The sequence below is a fragment of the Eurypyga helias genome, unplaced genomic scaffold, assembly GCF_000690775.1.
Source record: "Eurypyga helias isolate BGI_N326 unplaced genomic scaffold, ASM69077v1 scaffold11908, whole genome shotgun sequence".
Lineage (NCBI taxonomy): Eukaryota > Metazoa > Chordata > Aves > Eurypygiformes > Eurypygidae > Eurypyga > Eurypyga helias.
The window spans coordinates 20,909-40,946 of record NW_010266320.1 but is presented as its reverse complement, the minus strand read 5'-3'; the positions used below and the strand labels follow the sequence as shown (position 1 = coordinate 40,946).

General features: G+C 43.3%; 1 protein-coding gene across 1 annotated transcript; it reads left to right on the top strand.

Annotated features, from left to right (window-relative positions):
* Nucleotides 1–342: 342 nt before the first annotated feature.
* On the top strand, nt 343–19,667 carry HTRA1 (HtrA serine peptidase 1). The gene is made up of 9 exons (XM_010157033.1): nt 343–415; nt 982–1,081; nt 1,408–1,612; nt 12,295–12,489; nt 13,168–13,200; nt 14,503–14,617; nt 14,746–14,803; nt 16,006–16,101; nt 18,948–19,667. The coding sequence occupies exons 1-9, from the start codon at nt 343–345 to the stop codon at nt 19,114–19,116; spliced, it is 1,044 nt and encodes a 347-aa protein (XP_010155335.1). The 3' UTR covers nt 19,117–19,667.
* The last annotated feature ends 371 nt before the right edge of the window (nt 19,668–20,038 follow it).

The window sequence follows — 20,038 nt, the reverse complement described above, 5'->3', positions numbered from 1 at the left end:
GAATAGCGAGGTGTTTTTCCCAGGGATTTTTAGATGTCTGATGGCGCAGACAGGTTTTCTGATGGCCACAATAGGAGTTTGGTATCCAGTTGCTTTTGAAAATCCCACTGACCTCTCTTGAATACTCAGTGACCATGAGCTTTTGTGTTACAGCACTGCCCAGGAATGCAGGGCTTTGCGGTCCCATTGTTTTCCTGTGTGCGGATCTATTTTATAGCCTTGGGGGTGGTTCAGTAACCCCAAAGCACATGGGATCCCCTTCTCTGTGGGGTTGATGGGCCAAGGGTGCAGTGGAAAGGGTGCCTGGAGCGGGGTTGAGTAGAGCCTACGGGATGTGCGCCCATGGTGGAAGTGGCGTGGGGGCACCGAGAGCGCACGAACCTCGTACCCGAGCTGAACTTGGACGGCAGCTGCTGTCGGCTTACACCTTGTTGTCCTCGGCATTTTACAAACGCGGCAGCGCGAGACTTCAAAAACCACTAAGAAAGGCGTTATTTTGGCGGAGGAACAGAGCCCGTTTGTTTAATCTGAGGGGACCGTACAAGCTAAATAGACCATCCCAAAAAGAGGTTAGAACAGGGACGGAGGCGTCTGAGCACAAAACCCCTTTGGCGAAGGAGGAGCGGGGCAGTGCAGGGGCAGACTGCACCCCGTGCCCCTCCAGTGCCCCGTCCCCAGAAGCCATCAGCTGTGGGGTGTGGGAACCGGGGCTGCTGGGACCAGCAGATCTGCTGTCCCGGGGCCCGGTTACATGGGCTTGAAATAAAGAAGGTTTCATGGATTTGTCCCAGCGATAAAGCATGCTGTCTCTTCGGTGCAGAGGGCCAGAAGGGAAATCGGGGGGCAAGGGTTATGCTGCAGATGACTTTTAAGAAGGGAAAAGAGATCTGCTTGGAGCTTTTTTTTTAATTCAGGTGTTTTGCAATGACCCTTCTCCTGTCATTTGAAGAACTCATGACATGTTTTCTGTTTCTATTTCAGGCCAAGAACATCCTAATAGCCTGCGGCACAAATACAACTTTATTGCAGATGTGGTGGAGAAGATAGCTCCTGCTGTGGTTCACATTGAATTGTTTCGCAAGTAAACAAGATGCCCAGTTCTGATTTTTGTATTCTCGAAATATTCTCAATTCCTGCCAGCATGCAGGAAATGTTGATTGACGCCATGTAATAGCAAGGAGGTTTTTGAGATGATAAACACTTGTCATGCTTAAGAATTAAAGATAATTTAAGAGTTCTGGCCAAAAAAAAAAAAAGAGTTAAACTAATGCATGTGCATGATCTCATTAATGATAGTAAATAACAGCAGATACCCTAAAGCATTAAAACCCACTGAACTTTTTTTGGAATGTTTTGTGACCTTTCAACTTTTTGCAGCGATAAATGTTTATTTCCCATGTCTTTTAGACTTCCTTATTCGAAGAGGGAGATTCCTGTTGCCAGTGGTTCAGGGTTTATCGTCTCAGAAGACGGACTGATAGTGACAAACGCCCATGTTGTCACCAACAAAAACCGGGTGAAGGTGGAACTGAAGAATGGTGAAACGTATGAAGCTAAAATTAAAGATGTTGATGAAAAAGCTGACATTGCACTAATAAAAATAGATACTCAGGTGAGTGGTTAAAGCAAGACACATTTTATTCCTCTTCATTTAATATCCTCCTTTCCTAAAGCTATTATGATTTTTGTGTTTGAAGGAAAGGTGAGTAGTTTAGTAGTCTGAGCTAGAGAGAATCTTTGACCTAGGTGAATACACATTTTTAAAAAACAAGTTTGTGGTTGGTAGTGGTTAATTTTATCACCTCAGTGTAGTGCAAGCAAGTATGTAGCACTTCTGTATGCATCCTCAAAATAAAAACCAACAACGTAGTTTACTGGCTGGTTTACACACACGTTGGCTAATGTAATTCTTTTCCTCTGAGAAGAAATGGGTGTTGTTCCATTGTGGTTGGTAGAGGGATGCGTTAGTCTCTCGTGTGCCTTTACTGAAGTCACAAATTGCTTTTAGAGGATGCATTTGTGGGCTGTATCACGCTGATGTAGATACTAAAATGGAAAATATCTTAGGAAGCATCTTGAATGGGCAAGGTAAAGCCAGCTTGGAAAGATGCGCTTAAGCAGCAAGTGCTTTTCTGAACAAGTGGGAATTCAACTTCTTATCCATAGTCTTCCTCTGTATCAAGCATATGGCTGTCAGTGTTATTCCGCCTCCCGCAGCTTCAGGAAAGCTGTCGTGCAGTCTGCACGTGTCGACAGCGTAGCACAAGTGGAATATTGTGTCGAAATACCGCGTAGTGTAGATGCAATTAGTTGCATGTGATTGCTTGGGGTGCTGCTCATATTGGTTTCCCTTGTTTGGACCTTTAGTAAATGACCTCCAAATTTAATGGGCGAGAACTTTTAATTGGAAACACATGACTCAAAAATGTGTAGATCTTGCAGTGTTGTTTTAGTTCAGACCTACTCCCCAGCGAGGTCAAAAGTGTTTGTGCCAGAGTTCATGACTAAAGCAGACGTCTAATGCAGAACTCTTGGATGATCCAAGAAGTGAAGTGCTCCTGCTGCTCCCTTGCTACCTTTGTCATTTAAAAGCTCATTCTTTAATTATTTAAAAGTTTCTTAACAACAACATAGCAAAAAACCTCTTAATGACACCAAGAATGTGTTTTTCCCATGTTGTTTTTTCCTCTCTTTTCCTGAGTTAACCCATTAACACATTTAGCAGTCATTTATTTTCTCATTTTTATATTAAAATAAGCACAAGCTCATCTGCAGTAACAAAGGAAAAGTGAAAGATCCCCAGGATGAGGGCTGGCAGCATTAGGCAGAGAACGATACGTCAGGGAGTGAAGGGCAGCTGGAAAAGTGATTTAAAATTGGAAGCACAAGGTGGTGGGGAAAGTAGACCAGAAAACGATGTTGAGAAGGAGAGGACTTGGAGCAATAGGAAGGTGAGTGTCAGAGAAGAGAGGAGCTGGTGACTCAGGGAGAGGAGACATTGAACTGATGTGACAGAATGTTTTGAGGACTTAAGAAGAGAGCAGACATGGAATTTTGTGTTATTTGATACCCTAAAGAAATGGTTTCAGAATTTCCCCGGTTGCGGGAAGGGAGAACCTGGAAGACTGGAAGCAGCTTGGAAAAAAGAGAATGCAGCCAGATGAGTTGCCTGTAGTGGAAACCATTGCTAAGCCGGACTGGAACTGGCAATTCTAGTTATGACTTGCAAGATGGCAGATGCTGCTCTCTTAGAAAAATACCTGCTGTGTAATTAAATGATAGTCATCATCCTCTTCCATCAATTTAGTTTTGGAATGTAGTTGTGACCGTGTTTTGCGAGTGGCGCATCAGCTGGTTGTTTGCAAGCGTTTCTCGTTCCTGGTTATCCTCTTACATTGTTCAGTCATGGAGCAGGAAAGAATATCTGATTTTTTGATTTAACATGCAGCAGCTTTGATCGTTTTGAAAACAATTGCTCAAAAATTCATAATTTTCTCTATACACCTTATTAATTCCAAGGTATGAGGATGTCTTTGACTTGATGTGTTAACTTCTGAAACTGGCCAACACAGCACATGCTTCAGATTGAGCATTGCTAGACCGGTTGGAGCGAGTCCAGAGGAGGCCACGAAGATGCTCAGAGGGCTGGAGCCCCTCTGCTATGGGGACAGGCTGAGAGAGTTGGGCTTGTTCAGCCTGGAGAAGTGAAGGCTCTGGGGAGACCTTAGAGCACCTTCCAGTGCCTGAAGGGGCTACAAGGAAGCTGGGGGGGGACTTTTTACAAGGGCCTGTAGTGACAGGACAAGGGGGAACGGGTTTAAATTGGAAGTGAGGAGGTTTAGATTAGATATCAGGAAGAAATTCTTCCCAGAGAGGGTGATGAGGCCCTGGAACAGGTTGCTCAGAGAAGCTGTGGATGCCCCATCCCTGGAAGTGTCCAAGGCCAGGCTGGATGAGGCTTGGAGCACCCTGGGCTATGGAAGGTGTCCCTGCCCATGGCAGGGGGGGGGACTGGATGGGGTTTAAGGGCCCTTCCAACCCAAACCATTCTATGATTTTTCTTTTTGGAGGTGGAGAGGGGAGGGATTGACCTGTTAATATTAAGTTGTCTGTGAGAAAGAAGATTGGCTTTAATGAAACTTTGGCAAGTGTCTCAGTGCCTGGAGGCTGAGCTCTTGTGGAAGGAAGTGAGCAGGCCCCCCCCGCTGTCTTCCTCACAAAATGTCAGCTTAGCACATCTGTCTAGGTAGCAGGAGATCAAATTTCACATTTCTGCTCTGAATTAGATAGAATAGAGATATAAACTTAGGTCTGCCATACCCTCGGTACGTGTCCTATCAGTTGTACGACCCAGTCCCTTGTGTGTCGTGCCTCCCAGCCCCCACCTGTTGCATCTCAGGATAACTTTGAGAGGACTTGGGCAAAATGTCTTGTATCACTTCTGGTTTATTTGGGATAGGAGACCAGTTTTCCAGCTAGCTATGGTGAGATGGCACTGGGAAATTCTAATCCAAGGTGAGGCCTGAGGTACCTCTGTTCAGAGGACAGATGATACTTTGCATTTGGAGAATTAGAAACAAAATTTTGAGTGTTCACAGAACAGTTAAAATGGAAACACAGTCAGCTGAGAGGTTCATTTTGAGACTGAACTTTCATGGGACATTTTTATATATCCATTCAAGTTCAGTGTTCATATCGAGCTGCCTTGCAATCATTCAGATTCAGAACAAGCTTTTTAAAATCATAGAGGTAGTAATTTGTAGAAGTTGAAATGTATTTGATGACTGAAGAAGTCAATGTGACACTACAAATAACCCTTTAAAAATCTGGATATGGCATGAAAACCATCCCTGAGAGTTCCTGAAGTAAGAGGTGAAGTTCTTCCTTCTGAGTAAATTATTTGAAAGTGATATCAAAGATGCAGATACTTTTTTTTCCTTCTGTTTTTGTGTGGCATGTTAAGGCAGGATATGTAGGATGAAGAGTGCCTCTGTGGTTAGGAACAGAGCTGGGCTTGAAGTATGAGCTTGGGCTGTCAGCTGGTATTCCTAAAACGGTTAAGATTTTGCAGCAGCCTGCACACTGTTTTTCTTTAAGCTGTGAACATCTGGCCAAAGGCATTACTAGAACTAATTTGACTTTGCTGAGTGCAGTAGCAAATGGAAGAGGGTGGTAAAATCTGGGCACCAGTAAGGAGGAACCATTTCCCTGATTAAATTCTTCTCCATTTACGGGTTTAAATTGAAAGTGGGGAGATTTAGATTAGATATCAGGAGGAAGTTCTTCATGGAGAGGGTGGTGAAGCACTGGAATGGGGTGCCCAGGGAAGCTGTGGATGCCCCATCCCTGGAAGTGTCCAAGGCCAGGCTGGATGAGGCTTGGAGCAACCTGGTCTAGTGGAAGGTGTCCCTGCCCATGGCAGGGGGGTTGGAACTGGATGATCTGTAAGGTCCCTTCCAACCCAAACCAGTCTGTGATGATGAAAAACATTGCAGTCAACAAGGAACAGAAAGCTCGGAGTTGTCCTTATAAACCTAAAATATGTTTATTTTTACAGTCTATAAAAGAGAGAAACTGCATTTCTTGTGTTCACAGTGACACAGCAGTTTGCTCAAGTGTTGAAAGTAGGAAGTGAGACTGGAGTCAAGTGTGGTAAACATGAATGCAATATAACCATCCTCCCATATGCAAACAGCTCTGAGGAGACAGCAGTGCTGGAAAGAACAGTGCAGCTGTGGATGATTTGGATATGAACATGCAAAATTTATAAAACTTCCCTAGAAAAATTTGAACTTTGGCAGCGTAGGCAGAGGCTGGTGAAGTAATCCGTCCTGCATGGCACCCGTGATGCTGCAGCGAGCGTGAAAGCCATCAAAAATACTGCACAGTGCTCCAAAGCAAGCAGATTCTGAGCTGGCAGAGCTTATTTCTGAAATTCATCCCCACGCAAATAACTACCTTGTTAAACAAGACTCTGCGATACAGCTGCTGAAAGCTATAAGTGCCAGGAGGAGGAAAGGGAATTTAGGGTGGTTTAATGTAAAGGTTAACTGCAGGCAGAGTTGTAAGAGTCCTGTGCCCTTGCCCAGGTCGAAGCAGGAAGCCAAAAGTAGAGGAAGGGGGAGTTGGCTTTTACCTGGAGACCCTTTTCATCCCTGGAAACTGGACTCTGTCCTGCAGGAATGATCTCTATGGCAGTGCCTATGGTTTGGCAGTGAGTGCACAACGCAGGAGCACGGTGAATGGCTTTGTTTTGAGGTGTATCTTCTTCCTACACCCTTAAAAGCCAGCCATGAGACACCACCGACTCTGAAATAGCAGCATGTCAGGGAAAGCATGCCAGGGTCTGAAGACTCTTGTTCTTCAGCGTGACCAGTTGCTGCCTTCTGTATCCCAGGCAGGATTTGGCATCTACGTGGTCCAGCAGGAGCGGGTTTGTGACCAATCTCTAATTTGCGGTGGTGTTTCAGCACTTTTGCTTAAGGTTTTTCCTGCATCTTACTAACAACCACTTAGTTTGATGCTTTTAAATCAACAGGACCTTCTGCCCTCCTTCCTTCGGTGGTTTTGTGAAGCAAAGCAGCGTCTGTATCGTTGTGGTCAGAGGGGATTTGCTTATTTTTCCCATGTGTACAAACTGGAGGAAGCAGGAAAGCAAACTTTCCTGTTGATGTATCAATATTTTAATAGCCCACATTTTGAAAAACCAAACTGCTTGAATCCCAGATGTAAGTGGCTTTTCCAAAATGCTATTTTACTTTGAAATCTGTCGCTGGATGTTACGTTGCTTCCTCTCGAGAGCCTGAGGAAGCCCACATATTGGTTCCAGAAGTCTTTGGGACCCATAGAAATGAAATAACTTATAAAAAGCTGGGATGTTAACTCCTGTTTACTCATCGGTTTCAGCAGCAGTGGTTTCCTGCCATCTTCGGCTCCTAGTAGCCCTCGCTGCGAGGACGATGTGCTGGTCCGGCTCCCTGCACAGCAGAACGCTCGCACACCCCCGGGGAGGGTCTGCCAGCACCAGGGGGACTTATTTTATTTTAAGGAGAGCAGCAATGTCTTGCTAGGTAATTGAAATGCTGGTGACGTAGCAAAACAACGCTCTGTCCCCTTTTCTGTTTGCAAGCTTCCCATGCTCCGTATTTAGATAAGGAGACTCAGTTTTGTTTTTCTAACTATAGATGAAATATTTTTGGAGCCTTGTAATGCTTTCAGCTTGGGTTTTGAATTTTCTTTGGCGTTTGGTCAAGCAGTTTCTAGACTGTAGATGATACTCTACGTTTTTATGTGCTCATGGCCTGTGTTTTTATTTTGCCATATGTATTCTGAAAGTTAAATAGTTTCATTAATGAGGACAGAAAAGCAATTCCCAGGGAAGTTATGTGTTTTGCCGGAGTTACGTACAGCTGAATTAGTGTACCACGCAAGCATCCGTTTGTTCTTCACCTAAAAATAAAAGGCCTGAAGGAAATCTGTCGCTATTTAAGACAAATTGAACTCTGAACACTTGTCTCCTCTTCATCAGTTTACTGAACTGCAAACTGCTTCCTGCAAATTCCTGATCTTCCTTCCACCAACGAAGGGAGTTACAGAGCAGAGAAGGGATTTACTTGCTTTCTGTGCCTACATAGAGACAGATTCACTTATTTTATGGATGAGAAAGTTCCAACCAAAACACTTGCTGGTTACAGTGGTCGTCTCTTGGTTTTTATTCCACCACGGTGGTGGTGATGTGCTGCCGCCTCTGTTAGTTTGAGCTGATTTCTCAAGGCTCCGCTTATTTTACCTGATTCAAGTTGTGATGCTGGTGTACATCAGGGGAACATCTGGCTCCTGGCTGGTGGTGATGTTGTTCTATACTTGTCCCAATCTCCCATGCCGAGCTGCTCCTTCCCATCCACAAAATATTTGCACCTTATCCTTGAGTGAAGCTGTTTGTTGTAGCGGTGTGCAGCTCTCTGTTTCGTGGGAGTTATGTTTATCCAGGGTTTGAGTCAAATCCATATATAAAAGTGTCTGGAGCTCTTTGGGATGAGAAAGGCTTAAAATATTAACGCTAATTAACGGCTCCTTCTCTGGCTGGGTATAAACAGTGAGTCATGTGCCACTTATGGTTTTGCATGTTTAGTCCTATTTCTGTGTACTTGTAGAATGCCTGCTTGCAGATTTGTTTTATTGAGTAAACACAGATCCCAGCAGAGCCCCGAGGCTTCATCAAATGAAAAATGGAGGGAAAGAAAGGATGTTACATGTTGCCCAAGGTCATGCAGTGAGTCACTGGGAAAGCTGGGTTTAGGTGCTGGCTGTTTCTGGCTCCCTGTTTCATTGTGCTTCAAGGCATGCTCGTTTGGCTGGGATCTTAATTAACTGTTGTGGCAAATCTATAGTGAACCGAAGAGAATCACGAGTTGTAACAGCAGTTACGTCATCCTGATGACCATCTGATGTTATGTAAATATTTGAGTTAACATTTATTGTCATTATTAATGGCCCTAGACCTAAGCACTTCAACTCTGTTCACCATGACTGCCTTAACATCCTAGGCACGAGCTTGCCCGTGGAAGGGTGCGAGGGTACAGGCGGGGTGTTCTGATGCCATTCTGGTTACCATGCTGCTTGCCCTGCGTTTCCAGTGCTCCTCTTGTGGGCTGCAGATGGACATGCTTCCCACTCCGTCACTTTACGCCCAGGAATTTTGATTGGTTTATACTGATTTCACTTCAAAATTAGCTGTACAATTTAAATAAATGCACTTTTTTATAATGGAAGGTTTAATTCTGAATGTGGCATTTTCTAATGTTACTTTTGAGAGAACACACAAAATTTAAAGCCACTACAATGCATATATTCATCACAACCAATTCTTTATGGCCTTTACTTGTAGAGGCACCAGGAAGAGTATTTCCATGCAGTGCTTTTTGTGCTCTCTGCACCACACTGTGAAATTATAAGAGATAGAAAACACGTTTTCCAAAGCTGAGTTGCATAATATGTGCAGAGCGAGGCGATTTTTGCAATTGATTTTTGTTCCTAGCAAAGGAAGGGTTAGCCAAACTCTTTCCAGAAGTCACGTTGAATCACACAGATGACCCACGGCCAATCCATACAGCGTTAGACTTTGAACTGCAGCCTGGCTAGTATAGGCACAGGCTTGAAAACTCAGCACAATCAAAAGTAATTGTATTAGTCAGAGATTGTTCATGTACTTTCTTTTTGCTGCCAAATGCGATTTTGGCTTTGCGACTGTTTTTATAACTGAGGAACGTTGTATAAATCTTTAACTTTGTACATGACCAGTCTATTTTTCTGTTAATGAAAAAAAAAATATATATATATTTCTGTTTTCTTCTGCTTGTTTATGTTTCATTTGCTGATAAGTGTCCTCTTCCTCTACACAGTATCGATTTTCAATGCACTGGGATACAAACAAAAGCCACTTTTTGTGTGGTTTTTTTGGTTTTGTTTTAAATAAGGATAAGCAGTGCCAAAAAGAGATGCTTTTCTTGACCAACAACATCTTGAAAACACGTGCTACGTAAGCTTAATAGCATCTGGCGAAAGAAGGAAGGGCCAGGATGCTCCCTCTATCCAAACAATACCCATATGGGGCTGTTTGTGTTGCATAGACTGCGTGCTTCCCAGCACAGCTAATCGTAGCTGCCTGCTTCCCACTGGACTGGAGAGGTCCCTCGGAGTCAGGGCTGTGCTCTGAGACTGAGCTGCTCAGCAGTGTTGCCTTGGGAGGCTGCTGCCGCACTGCAAACACGATGGGGAAGCTGGGGATCACCCTGGAGTCCTTCCCAGAATTAAGCCACAGCCTTGGTTGGGTGTATCTGTGGCTGTGGCACTGAGAGGGGCTATGGATAATTATTATTTAATAGTAGGGCATTGCTGGTTGTGAAAACTTTCCTCTGAAAGATCATTAGAAAGGGAAATGTTTTTCTCCTCACTCTTGCCTATTCCGTTGCCCTTCCAGCTGATTCTGTTTAACAAGCAGTTGGTTAATTATTTTCTTGCTGTCTGGAGACTGAAAGATAAGTTTCCATAGAGCATCTTATCCTGTCGGGGATTTGGCAGTGGGTTTTATTGAAACAATCTGTTCATCTGATTAAAATTTTGCTGGTGGAATTGTTACAAAGGATACACAGGACCAGGCTTGTTAAATATCAAAACCGTAACTTCTGTATTCGCAGCGGCATATAGTGGTGACTGATGTCTTTTGGTTTTTACTTTCTACTTTACAGACATGGTGGATCTCTTAGGACATTTGAAGTAAAACTGTAGGCGAAGAATATGAAGTGATGGGCATTTGGCTTAGCTTATGTTGCTGGATTTTTGTCCCCAGGGATGACTTATCAATACAGGATTTCAAACTGCTGATGATAAGACCCCTAAAGAGCTAGTCCTTGCTTTCCATTTTAAACACATGTAATATTTTCCCTTTTTTTTTCCAAAATTTAATAATTATTTAGCTTTCATTAACCTCTGAAGCAAAGTTATCAATAACTTGGGGAGCTGTGTCAATAATCAAGGCGTAGTAAATATTACCTTGTTTCTTTGCTACTTGAGCACACAGTATATACCTTTTGGATCCCATCATGTATAGGTACATAAATCTGTGTGCTTTGCAACAGGTATGGGATGAAAAAGGCACCTTTACAAGTTTTCTGGAAAGAATGAATTACAAGAAAGGGTATTAAGCCAGTTTGTAGCTCCGTTTTAGCTACATAGCTCAAGAATACCTTGAAAGTACCCTTTTTTTTAATGAAGTGACTGTTACCCAGTCCTTGGAAATTGGTTTAAGTTAGTCTGTAGTCTGTAGGTGGGAATTCCACTGCATCTAGAATCACTGGCGTGTTTTGAAAAATTATACTAATGCCTTTTTCCTTTTGGGGCATGGCTTGTTGAACAAAGGAAAAAAATTTGAAGAGGGGCGAGCTTGGAAGAAAGCTATGTTAAAGTTAGGTTTGCTAAGCAGAAGAGAGATCCCATGAGACTTCTGTTTTGATTTAGGGTTCAGTAACCTCCTAATCCTCCAAATCCTTAAGTCAAAACCTGCATTTATGTGTGTCTAGGTCTACTGATGCTAATAGATATAGTCTAGTGACATGATTAAATACTTGGAGAGGGTCAGGATCATTTGGGCAACCGGTTAAACATAAATGGATTAAAAATTGATTAACATCACTGAAAGGGTAAAGGCTGATTTGTAAAAATGGGAAGCAGAGGAATAGAGCTCAATGTCTATCTTACAGGCAGGTGATAAATAAAGGCAGAGTATGTATTTGAAATATGATCTGTTTCAGAACACACATCTTGATGCCTTGGGGAGCTTCTGATTGCTGTGGGGTGGTTATTGGCCCAGTTTGAATCATCTGTTGTCCAGCCAGTTCAGCTCATGTGCAGATACAACATGTCTTGGAGAAACCGTACTTGGTTCCCTTGATCTTTTGCATGGGCAAGGGTGTGTGGATCCAACCTCCCCTCCTTCCCTTTGGTTTTTTTTAAATTACTGTAAATTGTGGTGCTCTCTATCAATGCTGGATTTTAAGAATGTTTTGTGTCTTAATGGGAATGTCTTCAGTGACATGGTAGTTATATTAGAGATAAGGTCTTGAAAGGAAAATATAATGGTATCCCCTGCTGTCATGACAGAAAAATCCCGTAAAGTCTTTAAATCCTAACATCTTCAGAAGACGTCAGCATATGTAGGAGGCAATACACGTATTTAGAAGAGATACTCCACTGGAAAAAAAGGAAGATGAAACATTAGCAGGTGTCTTAGGAGAATATAAAATGCTTTTAACTATGCATATGCATGTTTGATACGCTTTGGCTGTTGCTTCATGACTCTCCAGTGTCCACTCTCAAACAATATATTATTTTTACTTCAGCAGCTGTTGGCTAATTATTTCAAGAAGCTCTTGGAAACAACTTACTCCGGGGCTCGTCGGACGTTTGCTTTGTACAGCAGAACATGAATAGTCCTTTGGTCTTTTAATTGGTTTTCATTTAATGGGTACCTGTTATGGAAGAAGTACTCTTACAGTCTAAAGAGCCCCCTCTTCAGAGAAGTTCATTGAGATGCTTCTGTAGAGAACCACGTGAAATATTCAAAGAAAACAGAGGGAGTAAAATTCCCAAGGGATAGAAGCCTCTCTTTTTTTCCTCTGCTGTAGTAATGCATTCATGTTTTTGTAGAATTTGTTCTACTGCTGGAGTCGTGCCTTAATGTTTGAATTTCTCTTCATTCTTCTACCTTTTTTTAATTATTATTATTTTTATTTATAGGGTAAATTGCCAGTTCTTCTGCTGGGTCAGTCGGCAGACTTGAGGCCAGGAGAATTTGTGGTCGCCATTGGAAGTCCATTTTCCCTTCAAAACACCGTGACTACAGGGATCGTTAGCACCACTCAGCGCGGCGGGAAGGAGCTGGGGCTCCGCAACTCCGATATGGACTATATTCAGACCGATGCCATCATCAACGTACGTCCCGCCCTGAGCTACGTCCCCTTCAGCTCTTTAATTTCTTGAATAATTGCTTTGAAGATTTCACCAGTGGTATAGTTCTTGAGAATAGTGAGCATGGTTGGGTTTTCTTTCATCCCTGTAAATACGGACATCTGCGCTGCAGCAGCACTTGGTTGTTATTTAAAAATCCCCCAAGGAACCACACCAAGTACAATATCTGCCTTCACTTCAAAATTCTTACAGATTACAAGGGAGGAGGCAATATTCTCTGGCAAATAAGTATCTTTTCAAAATCCATCATGTTTTCTAAAAAAGAAGCCAAGCTTAGTTTAAGGATTCAAGTTTGTTTCTGCATGAAGGCAAAACAATTGTTTTTGTACTTCTACTGTTGGCCTTGCTAGAAACATCTTCTAAGCTGCTAGTGTGGTACTATCAAAACAAAAGAAAAATCTTGGGTTTCTTAACTTGCTCTGGCAAGAGAAGGAGGACTCAGCATTTGCAGAGTTCAGCTGAAAGGGATGGTGTTAAGTGTAGTTAATGGGTTTGGCTGTTAAGACTGTTCTGTTGCACTTATTTAATAGACAGTGGAAAAAAATTGCTACAGAAATATTTAAAAGACTTCTTTTATGTTTTGCTTGCCGTGAATTAAGAAGTCTGCATTAAAACATGTTCTTGCCATATGTTTATTTTCAGTATGGAAACTCTGGAGGACCCCTTGTAAATCTGGTAAGAGTTTCTTTTTTCTTCAAGAGTTTGTTGCTTAGTGCTAAGCTTTTTAATTTTTGTTTTTAGTTTAAAAACAAACCAAAAAAACCACCCATACCCAAACACACAAGCAAACAAAACCCCACACCATAAATGTGATTCAGAGCATTCAGTATCCAACTACACAAAATTCACGTGGTTTCTACTAATCACTTGTCTGTGTTTGTGTTGGCAAATCACACGATACGCTCGGATTTCAATATTTAAGGTGTTTTCAGTTTGCATAGTTTTGAGCAAGTGTAATGCAGAATAGTTTTTTTTTGCCTGTGCCTTGCAAAAAGTAAAATCCCCATTTTTAAAGTTGAGGCATTTGCAGTCGCTGGGTACCGTGCAGTTGGCTTTTTTTTTTGCCTACTGAAACTCAGATGAACGATTCAGAAACGCACATGCCCCTTTATTTTGAATTGCACCAAATGGGGTGAAAAAACCACGTATTTATCGGGGTAGTAGGGTTTATTTGCTGATATTGTAGAACGTGGTCGGAGCTGACCTTGTGGCAGCTGTGGATAAGCCCGAGAGAGAACAACTGAGGCAGGTTGCAAAAGCCAACTGCTGTGCGAGAGCTCGCGGGTGGGGACACGCGGGGTCGAACGGAGGAGAGGCAGGGGCCCGCAGCGGGGGACGACGGCACAAGTGGGATGAACGAGCTAGTCAGAGGTTCTGCCTTGGAGACTTGGCAGGGTGTTTTCACCCGACCCATAGGATGATTTCAGCACCAGCAATTTTAACATTTGTAGTTGGGTAGTTTTTTTCTAGGATAGAGCAGGGAAGGAAGCTGTTTGAATCATCAGGTATCAGCAGAAATGTTGAATCTGAAATTCTCTCTTGGAGTCACGTTCCAGGAAAAGCTTTTGATTTTGGTGAACTGACACTTTTCTGTATACCGTTATGCAATATTTGCTCAGCACCTCACTGGTTGGTTGATGCCACGCTTTGTGAGGTGCCTGCTGAAACAAACAGACCAAAATAGGCTGTGGAATATGCTGCTCGTCTGCTGCAAGCTGGAGAGCTGCCCAGTTCTGATCTCTTTTCTGGTAGCGACAACATGAATATCGACATCAGCTTTCCAAAATTGCAGAATAGTTTGTTTTTTAATCAATAGATGCTTCAGGGAAATGAGACTGTAAGAAGCCATTTAGAAAATTGAAAACCAAGCTACAGGGTATGTTGTGTGAAGTTGTCTTTGTGATTACTTGGAAGTAATTGTCCATTTCTCTTCAAGACGTTTCACATTTGCTAATACAAGTGTCTTTATTTCTCCAGGATGGTGAAGTCATTGGAATTAACACATTAAAAGTTACGGCAGGGATCTCGTTTGCTATCCCATCTGATAAAATCAAGAAGTTCCTAACTGAATCCCATGACAGACAAGCTAAAGGTACTGTACTTCACCGCTTTGAAAGGGAAAAAATGCAAAAAGAGTGATATAACAGAAAGTCAGCAGTTGTTGAGGCTCTCTTTTTTTGCGTAAGAGCAATTGATCAAGACATGTTTTCCTCTTTGTAGGAAAAGCAATAACCAAGAAGAAATATATTGGCATTCGAATGATGTCTCTAACTCCTAGGTAAGTGAAAGTAGTGGTTCCTCACCTTTCCCAAGTGGGATAGCTGCATGCATTTGGATGTGCAGAAACAACCAGGAGGTTTGAACCGGCAGCATGTGCCTCTGTGGATGCTGGTGACAACTCGCAGCCAGTTTCTGCTGCCTTTTTCTCTGTGTCTGCTACACGGTTGAACTCTCCTGTAGATTCTCATAGCTGGTTTATACACACCTCCCTGGCTTTTTCTTTTCCTTAATGCCTCAGCAGAGAAAAGTCATCAAACATTAATTCATCCTGGGGCTCTATTAGTGTTGTTACCATCTGCCCTGTGCAGTCACGAGGGTTGAGGAGAAAACAGGACACACTGTTTTCAAGACTTACAGCAGCCACATGCATGTGTCCATTGATATAAAGTTATTTTCATTAAACAATTCAATTAATGTTAAATGAAGCTTTTGTGTGGACTTGGTTATATGTACTCCAACCAGAAAATGCTCATGAGCAGGTGATGCTATGTCCTGTAGAAGTAACTGGAAATTATATACCTGAAGGGGCTACAAGGAAGCTGGGGGGGAATTTTTACAAGGGCCTGTAGTGACAGGACAAGGGGTAACGGGTTTAAATTGAAAGTGGGGAGGTTTAGATTAGATATCAGGAAGAAGTTCTTCCCAGAGAGGAGGGGGAGGCACTGGGACAGGTTGCCCAGAGAAGCTGTGGATGCCCCATCCCTGGAAGTGTCCAAGGCCAGGCTGGATGAGGCTTGGAGCAACCTGGTCTAATGGAAGGTGTCCCTGCCCGTGGCAGGGGGTGGGACTGGGTGGGCTTTAAGGTCCCTTCCAACCCAAACCATTCTATGATTCTATGAAGTTTTCACTTGTGCAGGTGCAGGGTCAGAGATATAACAAAGCATTGAAAACAAAAGGGGTTTTTTTTAAGGTGTTCACTATCTTATGGTTCCAGAATAATTACAGGGTTTTGAGATGTTGTAACTCAGATCCTCTGTACCTATTGAAATTACTGTCTTTACCAGGAATAGGCATTACAAAGCTGTATGCATGCAAGAAGTATTCTTGAAATACTTCTACCGGTTAAAATGAATAGTGAAGCATCACATCAACATGTGTAAAATACTTCAGCTAGTGAACGTTAAAGTGAGTTATCTAAGTAAAAATGTGTGCTTTTTTTCTTGTCAAAATATTTTTTGTTGCTGTTTCTTCATTTTCCAGCAAAGCTAGAGAGCTGAAGGATCGCCATAAAGACTTTCCTGATGTTGTCTCTGGGGCCTATGTTATTGAAGTAATTCCAGAAACACCAGCTGAAGCGTAAGTTGAACAACTACTTTTTTCTCAAAACTGCTGCCACTGACTTAAGGGGATAATGGTGGAGAATGTTCCCTGCTTAACTGGCTATCTTGATTATGCTAAATTAATGAAATTACGACCATCTGATAGCTATTAGGTTGTCTGCTGGAATTTTGCTTGTGGTTTCAGTCCAGTCCCTGGTGGGCAATACTGTGAACATATCGGGGTATTGCAGCAAAGCCCTGTCAGTGTTCCCGGCCGAAAGGGCAAGGATTCAGTGGGCGTGACAACTCAGTTTTAATTTTTCTCAGCGATTCCAAGACATCTGTTGTAGCCATGCCAGTGCTGAATAAAGACGTTTGCTAGTGCATGTTCCCCACGGCCCTGCTGGTCACTCCTGTAGGAGAGTGAGGGAGAAGCTCTGCTTCCACCTCATGAAGACATGACCATCTCGGCCCAAGCACGGCAGTGTGGGGCAAACCCACCAGCTCTCCTGGTGTGCCTCCACTGGGGTGCAATCCTCTCCTGGCACAAGATATTCTTCCAGGATTTCCAGCTTTGTCAGGAGTCGTGTTACTAGTCAGAGCTTGTGACTTTGGCCAACTGGTCTTTTTCTTCATGTTATTCAGCTCAGCATCACAGAATGGTTTGGGTTGGAAGGGGCAGTAAAGATCATCTAGTTCCAACCCCCTGCCATGGGCAGGGACACCTTCCACTAGACCAGGTTGCTCCAAGCCTCATCCAGCCTGGCCTTGGACACTCCCAGGGATGGGGCATCCACAGCTTCTCTGGGCACCCTGTTCCAGTGCCTCCCCACCCTCTCCAGGAAGCACTTCTTCCTGATATATAATCGAAACCTCCCCACTTTCAATTTAAGCCCGGTGCCCTTTGTCCTGTCACTACAGGCCCTTGTAAAAAGTCCCCCCCCAGCTTCCTTGTAGCCCCTTCAGGTACTGGAAGGTGCTATAAACCTCAGCTGCTGGTTGGTACCACACTTCACGAGATGCCTGGCTGAAGTATGGCATCTGGTCTGTGGTCACCAGCACTGGTCTGGCTGGCTCTTGCTGGGGACACTTCCCTTTCAGAGTCTGGTTAATACAAAACCACCCAGTAATTCAGGGTATGAAATAGGAAACTTGATTAATTTTCTGAAAGTAGAGATCATTTAAGAGAGGAGTAAATCTTTGTGGCAAGAAAGAGGCGTATGTAGCACCAAAGGCATGTAGGCAGAAAGCTGCTTGGAGCAGGCATATGTTATCCCTTGGGGAGAATGTGAGGATGGTTGGATGGTATGTTTTTGTTACAGTTTGGATGCCACTCTAAAACATACAGTGTCAGCTGTCTGGCTTGCTTTCTAAATTATTGCTGCTTTGTGTAGGTAAGTCTCGTTGGCAGTGCTGCTCATGCACTGGTGTATGTAACAGGAAATTAAACCGCTGTTAGCGCAGGAATAATGTGGCTGCTCCATTGTGGCACTGCACTGGCTGCCTTGACATGCAGGGCCAGTCTGAAGGTTCAGAAGGTTCACTATAGGAGTACGGGTAATAGTTAGCAAGGAGTAGGAGCAGGATGTTGGAGAGGTAGAAGTGGGAGGCAATGTAGCCGTGTAACTTGAAGGCAAACTGAAATTGGGACGCTTCCTCTGAAGGTTGGCCCGGCGATTAAAATGCAGCCCCCGTTTGCTCTGTCTCCCCCAATCCTAGGCCCCTTGCCTATGGATTTCCTCATTCTGCTGATTTCCCCTCCGACGTGAGTTGCGTAGACCTTGCTGGGTTAAGGGACCAGAGCAGCTGTGCAGCGACCTGCCCTGGGTGTGAGTCAAGAGAGGCTGCATGAGAGGCCAGGGTGATCCAGAACGGTTTCTCCCATCAAAATGTTGTAAGCCATGCCTTCCGTAGGCAACTGGATTTATTGGAAACGTTGGCCAAGGCATCCTGCTTGCAGAAGACACTCACGTAAGGCGTTTTCTGCGGGCGGAAGAGGCTGATGACTGCTCTGTGGTTTTGTGAAGGAGGATTATGCTGAAAGGCTGAATCATGTCTGATCTGGTTACTTGGTTAATATTTCCATAACTTTGGAGCCAGACCGTTGTGCAAGACCGGGCAAGACGTTGTGGTCGACGGTATCCCTCACCACCCCGTTTCTCAGTCCCGGCAGGAGTCTCAGCCAACTGGGGAGAGACCCGTGGCCCCGGGCAGAGGAGCCAGCTCTGGTTCTGCCCCGTCTTGCTTTGAGCTGGGAGGGTTTTGTTTTCAATTTCCAGTTGGTGCTGAGGTCAGGAGAAGGGATTCTGGGGGCTGCAGGTGGGAGGGCAAGGGGAAGGACACACATGCGTTTTTTTGGTGACCGGGCTGTGTGTTGTGTTCTGCTTGGGTGTAAAACATGGAGGTAAGTGGCTGCCAATAAGCTATGTATGGAGAACAGCATGGATCCAGGACCAAAATTCCTCATGTGTTAACACATGGTGCCGCTCTAATTGCTTGCTATGTATACGTGAGGAAAAGCTTGGAAATATCCAACCAATTATTTTAAAAGAAAAATGTGCCTTTTTCCCCTCCATGGGATCAGCATCTCGGATCCGTGTTGGAGAATTACTGCGCTATTTGCAATAGTGAATTCCTTAGAAGACAATGAAAGATGGGATTCGTCAACCTTGTACCTCCATCCCGTTTCTGAGGTTTCTGCCTTGTATTGTAATCTTCACCGCTTCGTAAATTCTGATGGCTTTTTGCATGCCCGCTGTGTCGCTGTGCAACCGCCGTTGGGTGGGAAATGGGAAAAATCCAGCGATATCTTTTTTTTAAAACAATATTGTGAAGAGAATTAAATGGCAGTTATAATAATGCATTGCTACTTTGTATTTTCAGTGGTGGCCTGAAGGACAACGATGTGATTATAAGCATCAATGGACAGTCGATAAGTTCAGCCAGTGATGTCAGTGACATCATTAAAAAGGACAGTACGTTGAACATGGTCGTACGCAGGGGCAACGAAGATGTTATGTTAACAGTAGTTCCTGAAGAAATCGATCCCTAACCAGAAACATGAGCTGGATTTCATGTTTTCTTTTAACAGCATTGGACTGCTTATACTCTCTCTGTGCTGGTACAGGAAAGATTAGACTTCTGACCAACATTCTGCTTGTTCAGTGGATTAGTATTGGCCAACAGAGTAACTTCTAATAGGTTTAAGGTGCAAAATCAGTGTAATTTCACATACTCCAGATGATAATTTTTTTCCTTCTGTATTATGTATGCAATGTATTCTTTACTGGCTGTTACATTCCCTGCTTAACGAATCAATGTTTGCTTCCCTGTGTTGAGTAGATCTGCCATTATTTCCGCTAAGATTTAAACAAACCCACGCACACAATGTGTGTTGTGGTATTCAGGTATTTATAGGCTAGCTGTGTTTTAACTGGAAATACCATTGTAAAGGACGAGTTGGTTTAAAAGAAAACACAATTGGGAAGAAAAGCTTGGTTTATAAACACAAAGAAATCCCAACCAAAATAACCTTTTGATGATCCCATGCAGGATTTTAATACTATGATATTTTCCTAGTGTTATTAAAAGAATTCAACACTACTTTTTCTTATGAGTGATTCATTTTACTTCCCCTTGTGGAGCGTGTTCCTTTGAACAGCACATCTGCCTGAAAGGATGTCCTGATGGTCATCTTTTTATCATCATAAACCAAAACACTTACTTTTCGGTATGTGCTTGTATTTCCCTCTTGTGCATCTGCTTTTCTTAGCACGGCTGGCTTGAATTAGCCATTTTGGCCTGTCTTCCAGATGTTAATACATTTTCATTATTGTTTTAATTCTAGTTCAGATATTGGGATGTCTGTAACCGTTGTGGATCCGGCCTTAAGCTCTTTGAAACAGGGTGTTTTATTCACAGTCTTGAGTTTCTGGCATGATAGCAGCACGTCATACCTAGTTTTGACTAGGATA